General features: G+C 36.1%; 9 protein-coding genes across 9 annotated transcripts in view; 5 read left to right on the forward strand and 4 right to left on the reverse strand.

The window, feature by feature from the left end:
• Positions 1 to 67: 67 nt before the first annotated feature.
• On the reverse strand, positions 68 to 2,740 carry FDP41_012277 (uncharacterized protein; the record flags this gene model as incomplete). Its single annotated transcript, XM_044702778.1, has 5 exons — positions 68 to 832; positions 1,069 to 1,312; positions 1,486 to 1,623; positions 1,840 to 2,413; positions 2,695 to 2,740. 5 exons carry the CDS (start codon positions 2,738 to 2,740, stop codon positions 68 to 70), a joined length of 1,767 nt encoding a protein of 588 aa, XP_044566333.1.
• A 450-nt stretch (positions 2,741 to 3,190) lies between these two features.
• On the forward strand, positions 3,191 to 4,801 carry FDP41_012278 (uncharacterized protein; the record flags this gene model as incomplete). The annotated part of the gene is made up of 2 exons (XM_044702779.1): positions 3,191 to 3,301; positions 3,593 to 4,801. The coding sequence occupies 2 exons, from the start codon at positions 3,191 to 3,193 to the stop codon at positions 4,799 to 4,801; spliced, it is 1,320 nt and encodes a 439-aa protein (XP_044566334.1).
• Positions 4,802 to 5,211: 410 nt separating this feature from the next.
• On the forward strand, positions 5,212 to 6,720 carry FDP41_012279 (uncharacterized protein; the record flags this gene model as incomplete). Its single annotated transcript, XM_044702780.1, has 1 exon — positions 5,212 to 6,720. The coding sequence occupies one exon, from the start codon at positions 5,212 to 5,214 to the stop codon at positions 6,718 to 6,720; it is 1,509 nt and encodes a 502-aa protein (XP_044566335.1).
• Positions 6,721 to 6,881: 161 nt separating this feature from the next.
• Positions 6,882 to 8,309, forward strand: FDP41_012280 (uncharacterized protein; the record flags this gene model as incomplete). The annotated part of the gene is made up of 1 exon (XM_044702782.1): positions 6,882 to 8,309. The coding sequence occupies one exon, from the start codon at positions 6,882 to 6,884 to the stop codon at positions 8,307 to 8,309; it is 1,428 nt and encodes a 475-aa protein (XP_044566336.1).
• A 32-nt stretch (positions 8,310 to 8,341) lies between these two features.
• FDP41_012281 (uncharacterized protein) lies at positions 8,342 to 9,983 on the reverse strand (the record flags this gene model as incomplete). Its single annotated transcript, XM_044702783.1, has 2 exons — positions 8,342 to 9,428; positions 9,472 to 9,983. The coding sequence occupies 2 exons, from the start codon at positions 9,981 to 9,983 to the stop codon at positions 8,342 to 8,344; spliced, it is 1,599 nt and encodes a 532-aa protein (XP_044566337.1).
• Positions 9,984 to 10,386: 403 nt separating this feature from the next.
• Positions 10,387 to 11,066, forward strand: FDP41_012282 (uncharacterized protein; the record flags this gene model as incomplete). Its single annotated transcript, XM_044702784.1, has 2 exons — positions 10,387 to 10,659; positions 10,746 to 11,066. 2 exons carry the CDS (start codon positions 10,387 to 10,389, stop codon positions 11,064 to 11,066), a joined length of 594 nt encoding a protein of 197 aa, XP_044566338.1.
• Positions 11,067 to 11,233: 167 nt separating this feature from the next.
• On the forward strand, positions 11,234 to 11,653 carry FDP41_012283 (uncharacterized protein; the record flags this gene model as incomplete). Its single annotated transcript, XM_044702785.1, has 1 exon — positions 11,234 to 11,653. One exon carries the CDS (start codon positions 11,234 to 11,236, stop codon positions 11,651 to 11,653), a length of 420 nt encoding a protein of 139 aa, XP_044566339.1.
• A 38-nt stretch (positions 11,654 to 11,691) lies between these two features.
• FDP41_012284 (uncharacterized protein) lies at positions 11,692 to 13,842 on the reverse strand (the record flags this gene model as incomplete). The annotated part of the gene is made up of 6 exons (XM_044702786.1): positions 11,692 to 11,945; positions 12,001 to 12,269; positions 12,317 to 12,392; positions 12,440 to 12,598; positions 12,643 to 12,714; positions 12,768 to 13,842. 6 exons carry the CDS (start codon positions 13,840 to 13,842, stop codon positions 11,692 to 11,694), a joined length of 1,905 nt encoding a protein of 634 aa, XP_044566340.1.
• Positions 13,843 to 14,482: 640 nt separating this feature from the next.
• FDP41_012285 (uncharacterized protein) overlaps positions 14,483 to 15,657 on the reverse strand; it is a gene marked incomplete at both ends in the record, with an annotated part of 1,489 nt that continues 314 nt past the window's right edge. Inside the window, one exon of the mRNA XM_044702787.1 lies at positions 14,483 to 15,486. Coding sequence (XP_044566341.1) covers positions 14,483 to 15,486 — 1,004 coding nt within the window. The remainder of the gene's footprint in view (positions 15,487 to 15,657) is intronic.

Raw genomic sequence — 15,657 nt, forward strand, 5'->3', positions numbered from 1 at the left:
TCTTTTAATATCATCATCATCCAAAAGGACAATCCGAATATGCATAATTTCACATGGTGCGCCTTTTTTATTGATGAGAAGATCCCATGGATTTCAAATGTCTCATCAATGCATGAGCAGCATTGTAACCACATGCTCCCATCACTCCACCACCAGGATGAACACCAGCTCCACACAAATACAAATTACTCAATCCCACTCTTTGATTCTTATCAAAATAACGATAATTGGAGAAACCTCTGAATGGACGATTCATCCACAATTGATCCAATCGAATGGATCCATGGAAAATATTTCCCTTCTTCATTCCAAATGTTTGTTCCAAATCCAGTGGACTCAATAAATCTTCTCCAATAATGGAATTCTTAAATCCAGGTGCATATGCTTCAATTTTATCATAAACCTTATTGGCATATTCTCTCTTTAATTGTTCATTCCAAACATAACCTTCTTTCAAATCATAGGGAGCATATTGTGTGAATAATTGAATCACATGGTGATGATCCTTGTGATTCTTAACAAGAGTTTCATCTAAAGAACTTGGAATGGTCATTTCAATCACAGGATTATCTGAATAGAGTTGTGATGATTTGGCTTGCAAATAAGATTGATCAATTTCATCAATAGATGTTTCAAAGTGAATGGTACCAAAGTGTTCCTTTCCACTGCCATTACTCTTTCTTGACTCTTTTGGAGTTGAGAAACATTTAAATCTTGGAAGTGAATGAACAGCTAAATTAATTTTGAAAGTAGCACTTGAGTAATCAATGTTGTCCACTTTTCTTCCAAATTCTTCTCCATAGGTAGAATTCAAATCATGTTTGTCCATTAACTGTTTGTTTGTATATATATTCATGAAAGAGAGAAAAAGTATTGTGTTTGAGAGAGAATAAGTATATATGCAAGTATATATATATTCATGAAAGAGTTGTTTGTATATATATTCATGAAAGAGAGAAGTATTATATATTCATGAGTGAGAGCAAGATGAAGTATATATAAATATTCATGAGTGAGAGAAGTCAAAAGTTCATCACAATGACCACCACTACCACTACTACTACTTACCTTTCTAAATGTTGTGTGAGGATCACAATTACTAGCAACAGCTTTGGTGGCAGTAATCTCTGTTCCATCTTCAAGAACAACACCAGTGCAACGATTAGTATTTGAATTCACAGTAAATTGTTTGACTTGTGCATTGGTATACACATCAACTCCTAGTTCCTTATTAATTTCAGTAAGAGCTTGTGTCACAGCTCCCATACCACCTTGAACATAGGCCCAAATACCTTTTCCATAACCAATATCACTGTACATGGAGATTTTCATTTTGAGATTATTTTCATCATTGAGTAGGATTGTGGTGGTGACATTGTGTTCAGTTACAATCATCATCATGGATAGTATTGAAAGTGTGATGTTGTGGTGGTGGTGATGAATATCATATATAGATTATTATTCTTCTCTCAAAATGAAACATACCCCATGACATGATGCAACAAGACATAGGAAGATCCAGGAGTGGTTGGAGAACAATATTCACCAATAATGGAATCTGTTGAGAGTGTTGCTTTCAAAAGATCACTCTCAAACCAATGATCCAATACTTTCTTTGCAGGACTGTATTACGATCGATACATTCATATGTTCATTAATTGATCATGATAGGTACATTCATGAATGGCAGAGTATGATAGTATTCATATCATCATGATCAGAGAGGGTGTCAGAGTATGGTGAGTATGGTATTTGTATTGTGTGATCACACAATGAATATCAAACATTAGTTCTTATCGTCAAACATTTTCTGAATCATTTAAATATTCAAACACTCACCTCAAGAAAATGTCAAGTGCAGAACTAGTATTTCCTAATCCAAGTTCACGTGCAGCATCTAATAATCTCTTCACTTTTTCTCTATTTTCCTTATTTCTCAAAATTCCAAATGATTCTGAAAATAATAAATCTTTCACACCAGCATTTTCATCATAACCCAAATCAAGTGGACCACAATCTAACAAGTATTCAACACTTTGTGCTACTTTTTGCAATTGTTGTTCATATTGATCAAATCTTTGAGCATCCTTTTTAGAAAACTTTGAAATTTCTCGTTTGTTCATTTCTCCATCACTTCCCAAAAATAGAAATTCATGTTCATTCAAAGTTGGAGTAAAGGAAGAAGGATTTCTTGGAATTAATTTAATTCTTCTTCTCAAATCTAATTCATCCATAATATGTCCTCTAAACAAACTACACAAATAAGAAGCACGTGAGAATTTATATCCATCATGGACTTCTTCTGAAACTGCACAACCACCTGTCACATGTCTTCTTTCAAACACGCAAACAGAAAGAGATGGCATTGTTTTTTTAATGTATGCTGCACAGACGAGACCATTGTGACCTCCACCTATTTCAATATTTGAAATTGTTTTGACATTAGAAGTCAATATTTTGAGAATAGTAATTGTTGAGATTTGTTTAAATATTCCCATTCATGAGAACATGTGCAACATGTTATCATCGTCATCATTATAATTGTACAGAGAGGTCATTATATGAAATGAATAACAGTACATGAATTGAGATTTCAAATTTCCATTTAAAAATTCATTCCGAATCGTGATATCATGATGATATTTCAATCAAATCTCTTCAATCGGATGAAAGGACTCGCTCCCACACACCTACCTGTAACAATTACATCATAGCAAGTCTTGGCGATCGATTTGGACATTTTTTTTGAATATTATCGCAAACTGTTGAACACTTATCGTCGAATAATAAAACAATATTAATCACCTAGTACTAGGTGATTTAATCGATCAAAGAAGGAATGCGTCCTTTCGAGAGAGAGATGAACAAACCCCGAATCCTGTCCAGTCCAGTGCATGTAATCATTCAACAACAACAATATGATGCATTGATGTGTTAATCATTCGTATGATTGAAAAAGAGAAGGATCCCCATTCCAAATGAAATGCTCTCTTACACGCGCGACTGTGTGTGTGCAATGCTTTTCGATCGTGTCCAGCAGTAGTGAAACAATTAATTGAGAGTGCCTTGCACTCAAAAAATTTAAAAATCATTAATGATGATGATGAGGGATCTTAAAGAGGAGGAGGAGACAATGAAGAGGAATGATCATCATCATCTTGAATCACAAAGAAGAGAGGACCATGGTCCAATGGTACGATCGGAACAAACAACGAATCGGACAGGTGTTGTCTTGTCTTCAGAAAGTGATGGTCATCATCGTCATTCACAGAGTACACTCCTTTCACAATTTATGAATCTTGTAGGTGGTTGTTTAATATTTAACTGCATATTTGTTTTTTAAATATGTGCATGAAATCACTAATCATCATCATCCTTACTTTATGATTCTAATAATTTATGTGTTTTAAATGTGTGTGTGTGATTTAAATCATGGTCATTTCTTTATGATTCATTGAACTCTATTTGTTTTTTAATAATCGTTTTCATTCATGAATTAATGATTGACACAATGATTGTTTTATTATTAATGATTAAATTGACACAATGATTGAAATGACAACATGAATTCATTGGAACATTTCACAAATAGGTATTTCCTAAAATTATTTCTTCAACTGCTGTGATGAGTGGATTATTAAATCATTCCAATCAAAGACCTACTACTACTCTCTCCAATCAATCACATTCTTCAGACATTCAAAGAGTGATTGGAAGTGAAAGAGAAATGTTCGACAAAATTAATCCTGAAACTCTTCAAATTGAAAAATATAATGTGTTGTCGGATAAATCCATTTACTCGAAAAGACCTTTGTATGATGAGAATAGATTTCAGGAAGATCATGATGATTTAATGGCATTGGAATGGAGAAGAAATCGAGAATTGGAACAAGATGTACAAAAAAAAGAATCATTCAAAAAAAGAATGTCAGAAATTACAGGAAGTGAACATCAGAATGAACCTACCCAAAAGGAATCTGTTATTCCTTCGAACGATAATGACAAAATAGGATTATTAGAATCTTATCTTGTTAATAAGGATGAATCAGAGAACCTACCAACAACTCGAAGAGTGAAATCTTCATCCATTTCAGGAATTTCAAATGCAACCAATGTCACACATTTATATTCCACGCTTCTTCCAGAGTTAAGAAATGAATTAAGAAGAAAAGGACTGAAACAAGTTGGATTCATTCGATTCAACACTAATACAATCACTTCAGATGATGCACTCGCAAAATTAAGACAATCCACCAAAGATACTCATAATCCATTTAATCCAATGGCATTCGAAGATCCATCTTTGAGAATACTTGCTCCTAAACAATGGCAAGGTGCTCTTCCATCTCCTGCAAAAGATGATATTATTCAAAGTGCTATTTCAGGTTTACAATCACACTTTTCACTGAGTTCAAATTTCATCAAACAAGGAGAAATGATTGAATATAATTTCTCAGTGACAAGACAACATCAGGATCAGTCATACGGATCTCAGTCAAATAATGCATTGAAATCTATTTCTCTACAACTTGTCATTTCACTTTCACAGGTTGAGAAATCAAGAACTCTTTTACAAAGCAAGAAAACTTTTCAATTTGAAGGGTATGATGCTCACTCATCTTCACACAATGTGATTGTCATGCAACAACAACAAATTCCTCTCAACATTCAAACTGCATCTCTTGAGCCAGGAACCTATCAGTTATTTGCACAAGTGCTATTGTTTTTACCAAACTCAACAACCTCTACAATATTATCATCCCATGGACCTTATGATATTCATATCATTCCAAAAAACTGATCTCCAGATTGTGTGGACAACCCATGGAAGGAAGGAATCTCTATGTTTTCAATGTGACATCATGTTTGAGTAATGTGTAATTGATGCACCATTTGGTGTAACTAATTACAGGGATTTGCAAAGAGGTTACTTTAAGGAGGTTTGAAGGTAAATTGCTTATTAACATTTCTGATGTTGAGACGTTTGATCAGGTCATTCCAAAATCTCATCTCACTACTGTACACCAGTTGAAACTTTCTCTCATAATAATTTTCAAATTGTGCCAAAAGTGATCGGCTCTCAATTTCAAACAATCTCACCGTTTGACTGCGATGATTCCCATTCAAGCACCGATGGGTGATGTCTGGCATCTGTCATTTGGCCAATCATTAAAAAAATATCAAAACAGATCAAACAAGAATAATAACAACATGCCAGTCCCTCCTCCTCCTGTTGGTGTATCCCCTCCTCCTCCACCAACCAACGTCGTGGCTGTGAAACCTCCTTCCTCAGCAGGTCGTGCCAATCTTCTCTCTGATATCGAAAAGGGTAAAAAGTTGAAAAAGGTTCCAGAGAGTCAGAAGAATATTCGAGATGGTGCATTGATTGAAACACCAAAAGGTGGTGGTGGAATGAGTGGTGGTAGTAGTTATGGTGGTGGTTCCTCTGGTGGTGGTGGTAGTGGTGGTATGGGTGGTTTTGTTCCAACTGGTAATCCAATGATGGATGAAATCAGGAGAAAGCAATTGAGTAAAGCATCAGGAGGTGGTGGTGGAATGAGTGGTTCTTCTCCAAGTGTGCCATCTTCAAAGCCTTCCTTTGGTAAACCTCCAGTAGTGGTTCCAAGTACAACAACCTCCTCTAATAATTCAACGATCATGACCAGTGGTGGATTTAAACCTCCAGTGCCAGGTGGTTCACTCAAATCAACTCCACCTCCACCATCCATTCCGAGCCGAAAACCTCCTTCCTTTGATGATGATGATAATAATAGCCAAAATAATAATAACGAGGTCGATCGTTCTCCAAGATACAATAGCTCCTCGCAACCTCCACAAGTACTTTCTCGTGGTGTGCCTCCACCTGTTCCATCATCCCGTGGTACTCCAGTACCTGGCTCAAGAAATGGAGTTTCAAGTACTTCTCAACCACAACAACAACCTCCACAAGTACCTTCTCGTGGTGTGCCTCCTCCAGTGCCTGGATCAAAGCCTTCTTCGGTTTCTCCACCAAGTTCGGATCAATCACCACCACCAACAACAACATCATCATCATCAAGCTATTCTTCACCATCTTCAAATAATGCAAGACCGGTGTTGCCTTCATCGAATAAGGCTCTTAGTTGCAAGCCAATGGTTCCTCCTCCTTCATCACTCCCTTCGTTAAGTGTTCCTGGAGGAAATAGCCCAAACGCTCCTCCAAAACCAGCCTCTCGATTTGGTAGCTCCAGTAATCTCAATAGTGGCAACAATGAAAGCAGTACAAGCAGCAACTCGTACGGAGGAGGTTATTCACCATCATCCACCTCAAAACCAAACCCTCCAAGTGTTCCTCCATCAAAACCTGTTCCACCAACTATTCCTTCAAGTAAGCCTCCAACCACTCCATCAAGACCAACAGCAGGAAAAGTTGGATACCAACCATCTTCCTCCTCGACATCTTCCTATCAGGATAATGATGATGCAGATGAACAAATTCAACAAGCCACAACGAAAATGCACAATTTTGTACAACAAAAAGGATATAAGGACATCAACCAAGTGACTGACAGAGATATGAACGATTTTGAAAAGACCAGAATTTCAACTGCCAACACTGTTCCACTTAAATCCAGTGCTGCCATTGACGAAATTGAAAGACTTGCCTCTCTCTTGCAACGAGGTCTCATCGATGAAGAGGAATTCGCTGCCATGAAAAAGAAAGTCATTTTCAACAACTAACTGTGTTTTCATATGATTATATTTACAATTAAAACTATTTTGTAGAGTTGGCTTCCCGCCTTGATTTACAAATTCAAAAAAATAGAGGTATTCTGATTCGGAAAAGAATCGAAAAGCACCAAAACAACATACAAACTTTTGATTCCGAACAAACGAAGAAAATGCTATCAACACCAACTTCACCCGCAAAACACGTTTCACGACAGCAAAACAGAACAAACAACAGACATTGGAAATCAAAAAATGCAACGGATTATACAATTCCCCCAATATTTGCTTTGAGAGCGAGCGCCATTATTGAGGATACTCTCGAGAAGCTTCAATTATTGGATTTGCTTTCCGGAGATATTAAAGAATTTATGGGAAATGATGATCAAGATGACAAGGAAGACGGAGAGGAAGATGCTTTAGATCAAGAAACAAATGCGGTGGCAAATATTTTAGAAGACCAAAAAGTTCTAGGAAAGAGATATGAGGAATTGTCATACTTTCTCAGAGCGCACAAGCAAGATAATACAATGTCACGATCCATTGAGGAAATTAATCAAATCAAAGAGGAGTTGGAATCCATTCAAATGAAGTTGAAAGACAACACTCGCAAGCTGTGTAGAAACCTAAAAGAAACTCCCAACGAATTAGAAAATTGGAAAAAAATTCAATCAGAACGTCATGAAATACAAACGATTTTTGTCACATTACTTCGAGAGATTCAAGCAGGTTTGATTCCTCCTGTTGCAAAATCAACAACCCCTAAATACAAAGGCCTCAATTATTCTGCTGTTGCCACCACTGAGGAAAATGAAGAGGACAGTGAGCATTCCTCAACACCGCAAAGTATTAGACCAGATGTACCCTATGAATCTTTCATGAAAAAGGTTGCAGAAGAAAAAGAAAAGAAACAATATCTGCAACATATTACTGAAATTGAGGGAAAAACGCTTGAACAAGTCAACAAATTAAAGAATGAGGTTATCAAAGAGAAAGAGCTGAAGAAAACTGAAGTGGATGACAGAAGTACCAAGGTTAATACTCTACTCAACAAATTAAGAAAACTGAAAAAGTTAACTGCAGATGAGGACTCCAAGACACGTGCCACAGAAGAGGCAGCATTTGAGTCTAGAAGAAGAAGAGAAAGTAGTGCATTATTGAAATTAGAGGAGACGTCACTCAAAAAGAACATTGAACTGGAGGTAGAAAAGAATGTTTTCTCTCAAATTAAAAATTTCCTCGAGAAAAAGACAGATGAGTTAAAGAGAAAAGGAGAATATTGGAGAGAAAAGTATGAGAAAGAGTCTGAAGAATTAAGATCCAAAATAATTCACTGGGAAGCAATGCGAGAGGAACAGATCGACAAGCTAAAGAAACTTGAAGAAAAATATGCTCTTGAAACTCAAGACAAACAAATTCAAGAAGAGTTCGACAGGAGTACCAATGCAAAGGAGAAAGAGGACGCTGAACGAAAAATCCAAATGTCTGCTGACATTATCAAGTTAGCGTACAAATGTTATAAGGCCCGAGAAGATTTTGCGAATCGAAAGAAAAAGAAAAAAACAAGAAGCGCAAGCAACCCAAAAAGTGCGTCAAAATAAGGAATTCAATAATTAAAAGTAAAAGTGGAAAATTATTTGTTCTTGATAGAATAAAGTCGATCATTTTCGACAACAAACATAGCCTTTTTCAAAAGTTTAGAGCCAATATTTTTCAATACATGATCTGTGTGAACCGAGAGTAAATTGTTGTGATTTGTGAGTTCGTCGCCAAAAGGAAATTTTAGAGTAAGGTCGAAAATCAAACCAATATTAAGAGTCAGCTTGTTTACAGGTAATCCTTCTACATTTTGTATCATAATTTCTGAAATAAATAATCGATCCAACTTTTCTGCTAGTAATTCAGAAAAGAATTCATGATCAGATTGTGATGAATTTGTTTTCCTCACTATGTTCATGTGAAGAAGGCTCTTCAGCGTATTCTTTTTTATCAAATCTGTCAAAAAAGTAGCTTCCCTTCCTTCCTCAATCTTATATTTTTCTATTTCCTTCAAATTACTATTGATGATACTCGTTAGCTCGTCAAATAATGTATTGTTATAATTTAGTGAAATGGTGTCAGCTGTTGAATATTTCTTATTTAGATACGAGTAGGATGATTCCATAGACAGCGTCTTCTTATCAACTCCATTAACTTGAACGGATGACTCCAACACCTTAAATTGCGTCCATCCATTCCTTGCATAAATTGATATACATGAATCCAATCTCTTGAAATATTCTTCACTGAATATGTGTGCCTCTTCATTAAAAGGAATTTCCATTCGAGAGATGACTGATGCGCTGGTAGAAAAAATATTCTCCAACAAGAGAGCAGTAGAGCGATAAAGAATGTGTTCTAGCTGTTTCACTTCATGATCGAGCATATAAATAGTATTGATGATATTATTGTCTTGGATCCATGAAATATTTTCCATTCTTGGGAAGGATTTGTTGGCATCTAAGGTCACGCTGAATATTTTCGTGATATTTTGGCCTTTTATACTCTGCAGGCATGTCTGGCTCTCAAATACAATACTATCTACGTATGAGCCCTCATTTAATGTAACCGAGTCATTATTACCATAATTCATACACAAAATTGACAATTTCTTTTTTGTCGACAGGAATAAATGAGATTCGGCAAGAAAGGCGGAGGAATGAAAAATTCCAGACAGAAAACTAATTTTTCAATTAGCACTCCGTGTGTATGAAAATTACTTACTAAATTTCTGATCTATATCTTTCAACATTTGGTATATGAATTATATAATCTTCCTCGCTTTCCGAAAGAGGAAGAGTAAAAGCTTCAAAAAATCTCATTAAATTATTGTGACGAGAATCTCTGAATGTTTTAGGGTCGATCGGAAAGGTTTCATTAAAAACAAAAAGGCATTCCGATTGTGTTTTCTTCTCTCCAAAATAGAATGCGACATTAAAATAAATAGAAAACCCCAAGATCACTGACAGAGTAGCTACAACAAGAATCGAAGCAATAAATGCAGTTGATAATCTCCTATATTTTCTCTTTTGTTCCAATTCGTGTTTTTTTGCTTGGAATAACGGATCAGCTTGTACTTCTTCCTCTAAATCCTCGGCATAGAATCCTCTTTTATTTGTCTCTCTTCCCAAAAATAATTCTTCATCATCGTCTTCTTCATGTGCTAATTGGTGAGATTGATGGTGGTGGTTTGCTTCTTCCTCATCATCGGAAAAGGTCACCCGAAATTGATTCATTTTTTGGAAATGAGTTGGAGAGTGGACCATAAGAATGTTGAATCGAGCCAAATATTTAAGGGATGATGAAAGAACAAGAAGTCAAATGATTAATTCATGATGATTGTCACTTTGTGGAATGCCTTAGATCATTATGAACGTTCTTTCAGTTCCCTCTTGATGAAGTTCAAAGCAAAATTTATTCAATGTAACACCAAACCTCTCTTTGCTCGTTCGATTCAATGCGTTTAAATGAGAGCCTGCCCGCTAAACGGCACAAAGCTGGTGGCTGTCTTTAAAAGAGATCGACCTTCCCTTACGTTCCTCTAATAATTCGGTGGCGCTGAAATGCTGTTGTAACAGTCAACAAACCCCATTTTGGCAAAAATGAAGAACACAAGCTGCAACAAAAAAAGCACTAAAAATGTTGAGAAGAGTATTCAGCAAGACTCTCACACAATTCAAATATAACCAAAAGCCATACCACACTGCTCTTTCCCTCTTTACTGAGGATAAAGTCGCCAAAAGACAATATGATAAGGAGGCTATCAAAGTAAGAATGGAACCAACACCACAACCATCACAAGAGGATCCAGAATTGGAAAATTACTGGTTGAATTTACCAACAGTCTTTGAAAGAGCTGTGGGATCTGAACGTGCTGAATTGTTGGATCCAACTCTTTTTGATGATCACCTTGTAAGTAATACAAATTGTCATCATCACGGTTTTTACTAAAATTATAATTATTTTCATGATGACGATTGTATTTAATCCTACAACAGCCTGAAGTTGTTGATATTGAATCAGGAGTGGGTTCTAGCCTTTTCAATCCAATCATAGTTGCTTCTAGAGGAGAGCCAGAACGTGTTGTTGGTTGTTTGGGAGATTGTTGGAAAGCCAACGATATTGACTATCATACCACCGATATGCAATTCTGGGTTATGAAGGAAAATACTTTCTCAGTTTGTGATGAATGCGGATTGATCTTCTATTGTGCTTCTGATGAAGTCATGGCCCAAATTGAAATTTGGGAAACTCTTGAAGAGGAAAAGGCTTCACAACAACTTGAACCATCCGTTGAATACCCACAAATCAACGCTTAAATTTTGTACCCGTGTAGATTAAAGGGCTTAAAAAGCTGAATTAAAGACCAACAGGGTTTTTCATTAACAATCATTCTAATTCTAAACGAGCCTTAGGTTTTGGGCCATTATGACCATCCCATTCGAAGCGCGCTTCATCAACAAGCTTTGTAATAGACGCAAAAAAAATGGGCAAGAGAAGTATTTTGAAACGTTTCTCTCGTATCGCTACGAAAATCGGCAAGGCAACCGAAAAGAAGGCCCTTTCATGGGAAAATTCTTTTGCTGCCTCCATGAATAATTTGGCCGGAGAACAACACGTGAAGGAATTGAGTTCTCTTAACTTTGAAGAAGTAGTAAAAGCACAACAGGAAGCAAGAAGTAGATACTTCAAGATCACCGCTGCTGCTCTTCCACACAAGATCACCCAATTCAAGAGAGAATTTTCTTATTTCCAACAACGACTTTCTCAGCCAGGTGAAATCACTGTTGGTGAGTTTGCAGTGTTTGTTGGTGCTTTAATTGCAGGATATATTGTATATCGCGGTGGTGAAATTATTGGCCGTGCAGACGTCTTTGGATATAAATACGAACATCTTTCAAAGTAAATTAAATAATCAAATAATAGGGCATTTACGATGATTATTTATTTTGATTTCTTCATGTAGATATTCATCAATTTCATTCTCAAGTCTTCGCTCAGCACAGAAACCACTGATTTGATGATTCGTTTGGATAGGTTGTCCGAGAACTCTAAATTTTTGTCTCGCAACGGTGATGTCAATAGTACATTTGTCATCACAGGAGAGACAGAATTTGCTTTTCGTTTCGTGGAAACCAGTTCGTCTTTCCTTGAAATTCGAGAAAGTTTTTCAATAATCTTTCTTTCTTTGATGTTTGCTGAAGATGATGAACAAAACGTCAGTTGTTATTTGAAGACAAATCTCTTACTTACATTCAATAGGAGGAAGCTTACTCAGTACATCGGAGTCAGGATCAAATAAATATGAAACTAACGATGACATCTTGTAGCAGAGTGTAGAGAAATATTTGGTTTTACAAAAAGTTTGGTAGCAGATTCGAAGTGTACTCTCTGTTGTCACTCGAATGCACAACAAAATTATTGGATGATTGGTGGTCACTTTCATCTTGCTACTCCTGAACTTTTTGAAATCTTCAATTAAATCTTCGTAGGCAGACAGAAATCGCTTTTCCAAGTCATTTCTTGAACAACAACGATTATTCAACTGAAATGAATGACTCCAACCTACCGATCCACCTTCTCTTTCGAGAATTCATGTAAGAAGGTCCAATAACAGAACTCAATGAAAACCTTAATGAATGTTGCTGAGAGAACGTTCTTTTAAAGTAACAAATGTCTGTTGAATACTTACTGAGTTTTATATCCGTAATGTCCTTTGCAATGGATCTCTTCTGATTCTCTGAAATCCAATTCCATCTATGGAATGGAAATTCTTCAAAAAAACTATTTTGCAGCTCAACAATTTCAAAGGATGATAAATGAGGTGTCTTTTCCAACTCTTTTTCATCAACTTTGTTGAGTTAACAATAAATTTTCCTTTTTGTACTAACTTACATTTGAATTGCTCATTGAAATGAAAATCATCCAATACTTGACTGTTGTTGGGGTTTCCAAGAACTGACCTACCTAATAAAATTTGAGGTGAGTGATTATTGAAAGAAATATTTACAAACACTTACTTCTTCCCTTGTCTTCAACCAAGTCCTTCGTTCTTTCATTTGGTCGACTGAGAGGTCGACGTGAATCCTTAATTAGAAAAGATTGCATTCTTGCCATTCTGCTTTTTTCAATCATCATTGTATTATATTGATGTCTCTCAAATATAGATTGTTCCATCTCTTCTTTTTCTCCATCCAACATAAATTTTTCTCTTATTAGATTGTAAGGATAAATGTATTTCTTATATTCCTCAAACTTTGGTACTGTAAGTTTTCCTTCCTTGTTCACAAGACCTGATTTAGGCTGGGTATTCTCTTCCGATTTAACTGGAAGGGATTCGATATTCTTCTTAGGTTCATTGTTTGTTATGGACTGAAAATTAAGATTTGACATTTCCTTGTCCATGATTTCCATCACTCGATATTCAAATTCAGTTTTATCTGCCATTCTTGTTGGTGTTAATCCATTGAATGAGGAAGTAGTACCACTTTTTCTAGCAATTAAATGTGGCTGTGGAGTGAATGACAAGTATAATTCGTTGTTGGGTGTTCTGTGTTTGTGAGCCACACATTGACTTATTGGTAAAATGTTGTTGACAATTTTCAAGTTTTTTTGTGTCACTGAAATGTTCAACTTTTCCAAATATCTTGCTGCATACTCTTCTCTCAAACATTTTTCTAAAACTTCAGGGGGTTGCTCCACAAAATTGGATTCCTTGAATTGCTTGTTGATCGGTATTTTGGCAACCACATTATCTCTTAAAAGAGATTCCACTTGTTGTCCTTTTTTATCTGAGGTTCGAGTATTGGCTTTGAACAAAGGTAGCATGGTTCGAGTTTGTTGAGAAAGGTTTGTTTCCGACACGTTTTTTGAAACTTGCAAACTTCTATTTTGTTTCATGATCTCATTGTACATGTCTTGATCGACCACATCCGATGTGTCAATTTGGCCCAAAATTGAAGGGCTGCTTTTCTTTAATAATGTATTTCCTCCTTTTGATTCCAAAATTCTATTTGCTATTTTCGTTAAATCATTCACGTTCATATCGACATCATAGGAAATGAGGTCGAGTCCCTTAAATTCCTTCTTTTTCATTTTACTGTAATGAACAATGAACGGAAGATGTGCTCATGGAATTGTTTTTTTTTAATGGACCAGTTATTCGTCGTAGATTGTTGAGCAAACCGCCAGTTGCTGATGCGAGCTATCTCTCTTTTTGTGGCTTGCAATAAAACAATCCAAATACAATAGTATGGCATAGGGGTGAAATTAAGAAGGGATTTTATTGTTGAGTGGCTGTTGTGGTGATTGTGGGAATGAGAAGGCTAGCAAAAATCGGGTTGATTTCGGAATGAGGGGTATGTGTGGTTGAAAAGAAGAAGAAAGGCTAGCAATTTGTTCATCAGAGAGTTTAATCCTGATCGAATCAACAAATTGGATTAATCGTATTATTTGAGTAACATTTGAGTTTGAATGGTACCTACCTCTCTGGACGCTGTAACATAGTGGTAGATGACCAATAGAACCATGATCATCACACCCATAAAATTAGCAAAAACACCTAATTGCACGTCTGAGATCATTACTATTGTAATATTAATATCATAATAAATTCAATTCACGATGAATCAGAAGGCAACAGAGCCCGATTCGAATCATCATACAAGCGCAAAAACACCATCACGACGTACCTGAATATTTTTTGTGTATTGGAATTGATGTTGTTGGGAATCTTTTATTTTCTTCTCGAACTGCCAACACTCAAAAGTCTCTTGTGAGTTTCGTTTTCAACTATTGGCTTTTTCTTCTCTATTTTTGATGGTGGAAGTCTGACAAAATCAAAACTTTCTTTCTTAGGGATGCTTGCACGAATGGAATTAGTGTTCGCAAGCTTCTTTTTTCTTGGAGGTTGCGTCTCAGTACTTTTCGAAGCAGAGGCATATCTTGGAGTAATTGGAGATTGTTCATCTGCGATTTGATCGTCCATAGAAATAGGTCGACGATGTTTGTACACTTCTGCATAATCAGAGGGTAATTGATAAACTAATCTACTCCATTTCTCTACAATCTTTTTTGCAATTTTTCTATTATTGGCTGGTGTATTAGAATTATTGGCAATTTGCTTCACTGCCTTAGCAATTCTGCATGATTTCAAATGATTCTTGGTGATACAAACTTTTTCATCGTCTTCAATGGACTTGGATACTGGCAAGTCGTTCAAAATATTCAATACTCCTGTTTGAATGTTAATATTAGGAGGAGGTAAATCCTTTTTTTCAGGAACAAGCCATCTCTCTAAAGATTTCAATATTCCTTCCTGAATTAAAAATCCTTGCAAGTATATCTTTTTACAAGCTTCAGTCAGTTCGGGAAGAAGTTGAAGTTTGTGAAGTGCAGGCTTCTTTCTGAAAAATGATTCAGCATCGTCCTCATAGGCAGCATCAATTCGTGCAATAAGTTCCTTTGCTTGTTGTTGTCCCAGGCTGTCGAGTTGTTCTGTCTGAGTAGATCGTCGAGAGGCTGATTTCACCTCCTTAAGAACAATATTAAACTCATCATCCTCATCCATCTTTCTAGATTTTGATGCTTTTTCAGAAGGCTCATTTTCTTCATCTTCATCATGAACAAGAGGTGATTCTCCTTCATTTTCAGCATCTGCTTTTGGTGCTTCTGTTTCAGATTTGTCCTTCTTCTTTCTCTTCTTCTTTTCTTTGCTCTTTTCTTTGTTTGATTCTTTAGCTTTTTGCAATCGTTTTCTTTTTTCTTTTTTGGTTCTTCGGATTCCTCTTCTCCTGCATTCTCATCCGTTGAAGACTTATCTTCTTCGCTTTCTTTATAGTCCTCATCATTATCTTTCTTTTTTCTACGTTGTTTCTCTTTTGGTGGTGGAGATTGAGGTTTATCCTTCTT

The sequence above is a fragment of the Naegleria fowleri genome (assembly GCF_008403515.1).
Source record: "Naegleria fowleri strain ATCC 30894 chromosome Unknown tig13, whole genome shotgun sequence".
Lineage (NCBI taxonomy): Eukaryota > Heterolobosea > Eutetramitea > Acrasida > Naegleriidae > Naegleria > Naegleria fowleri.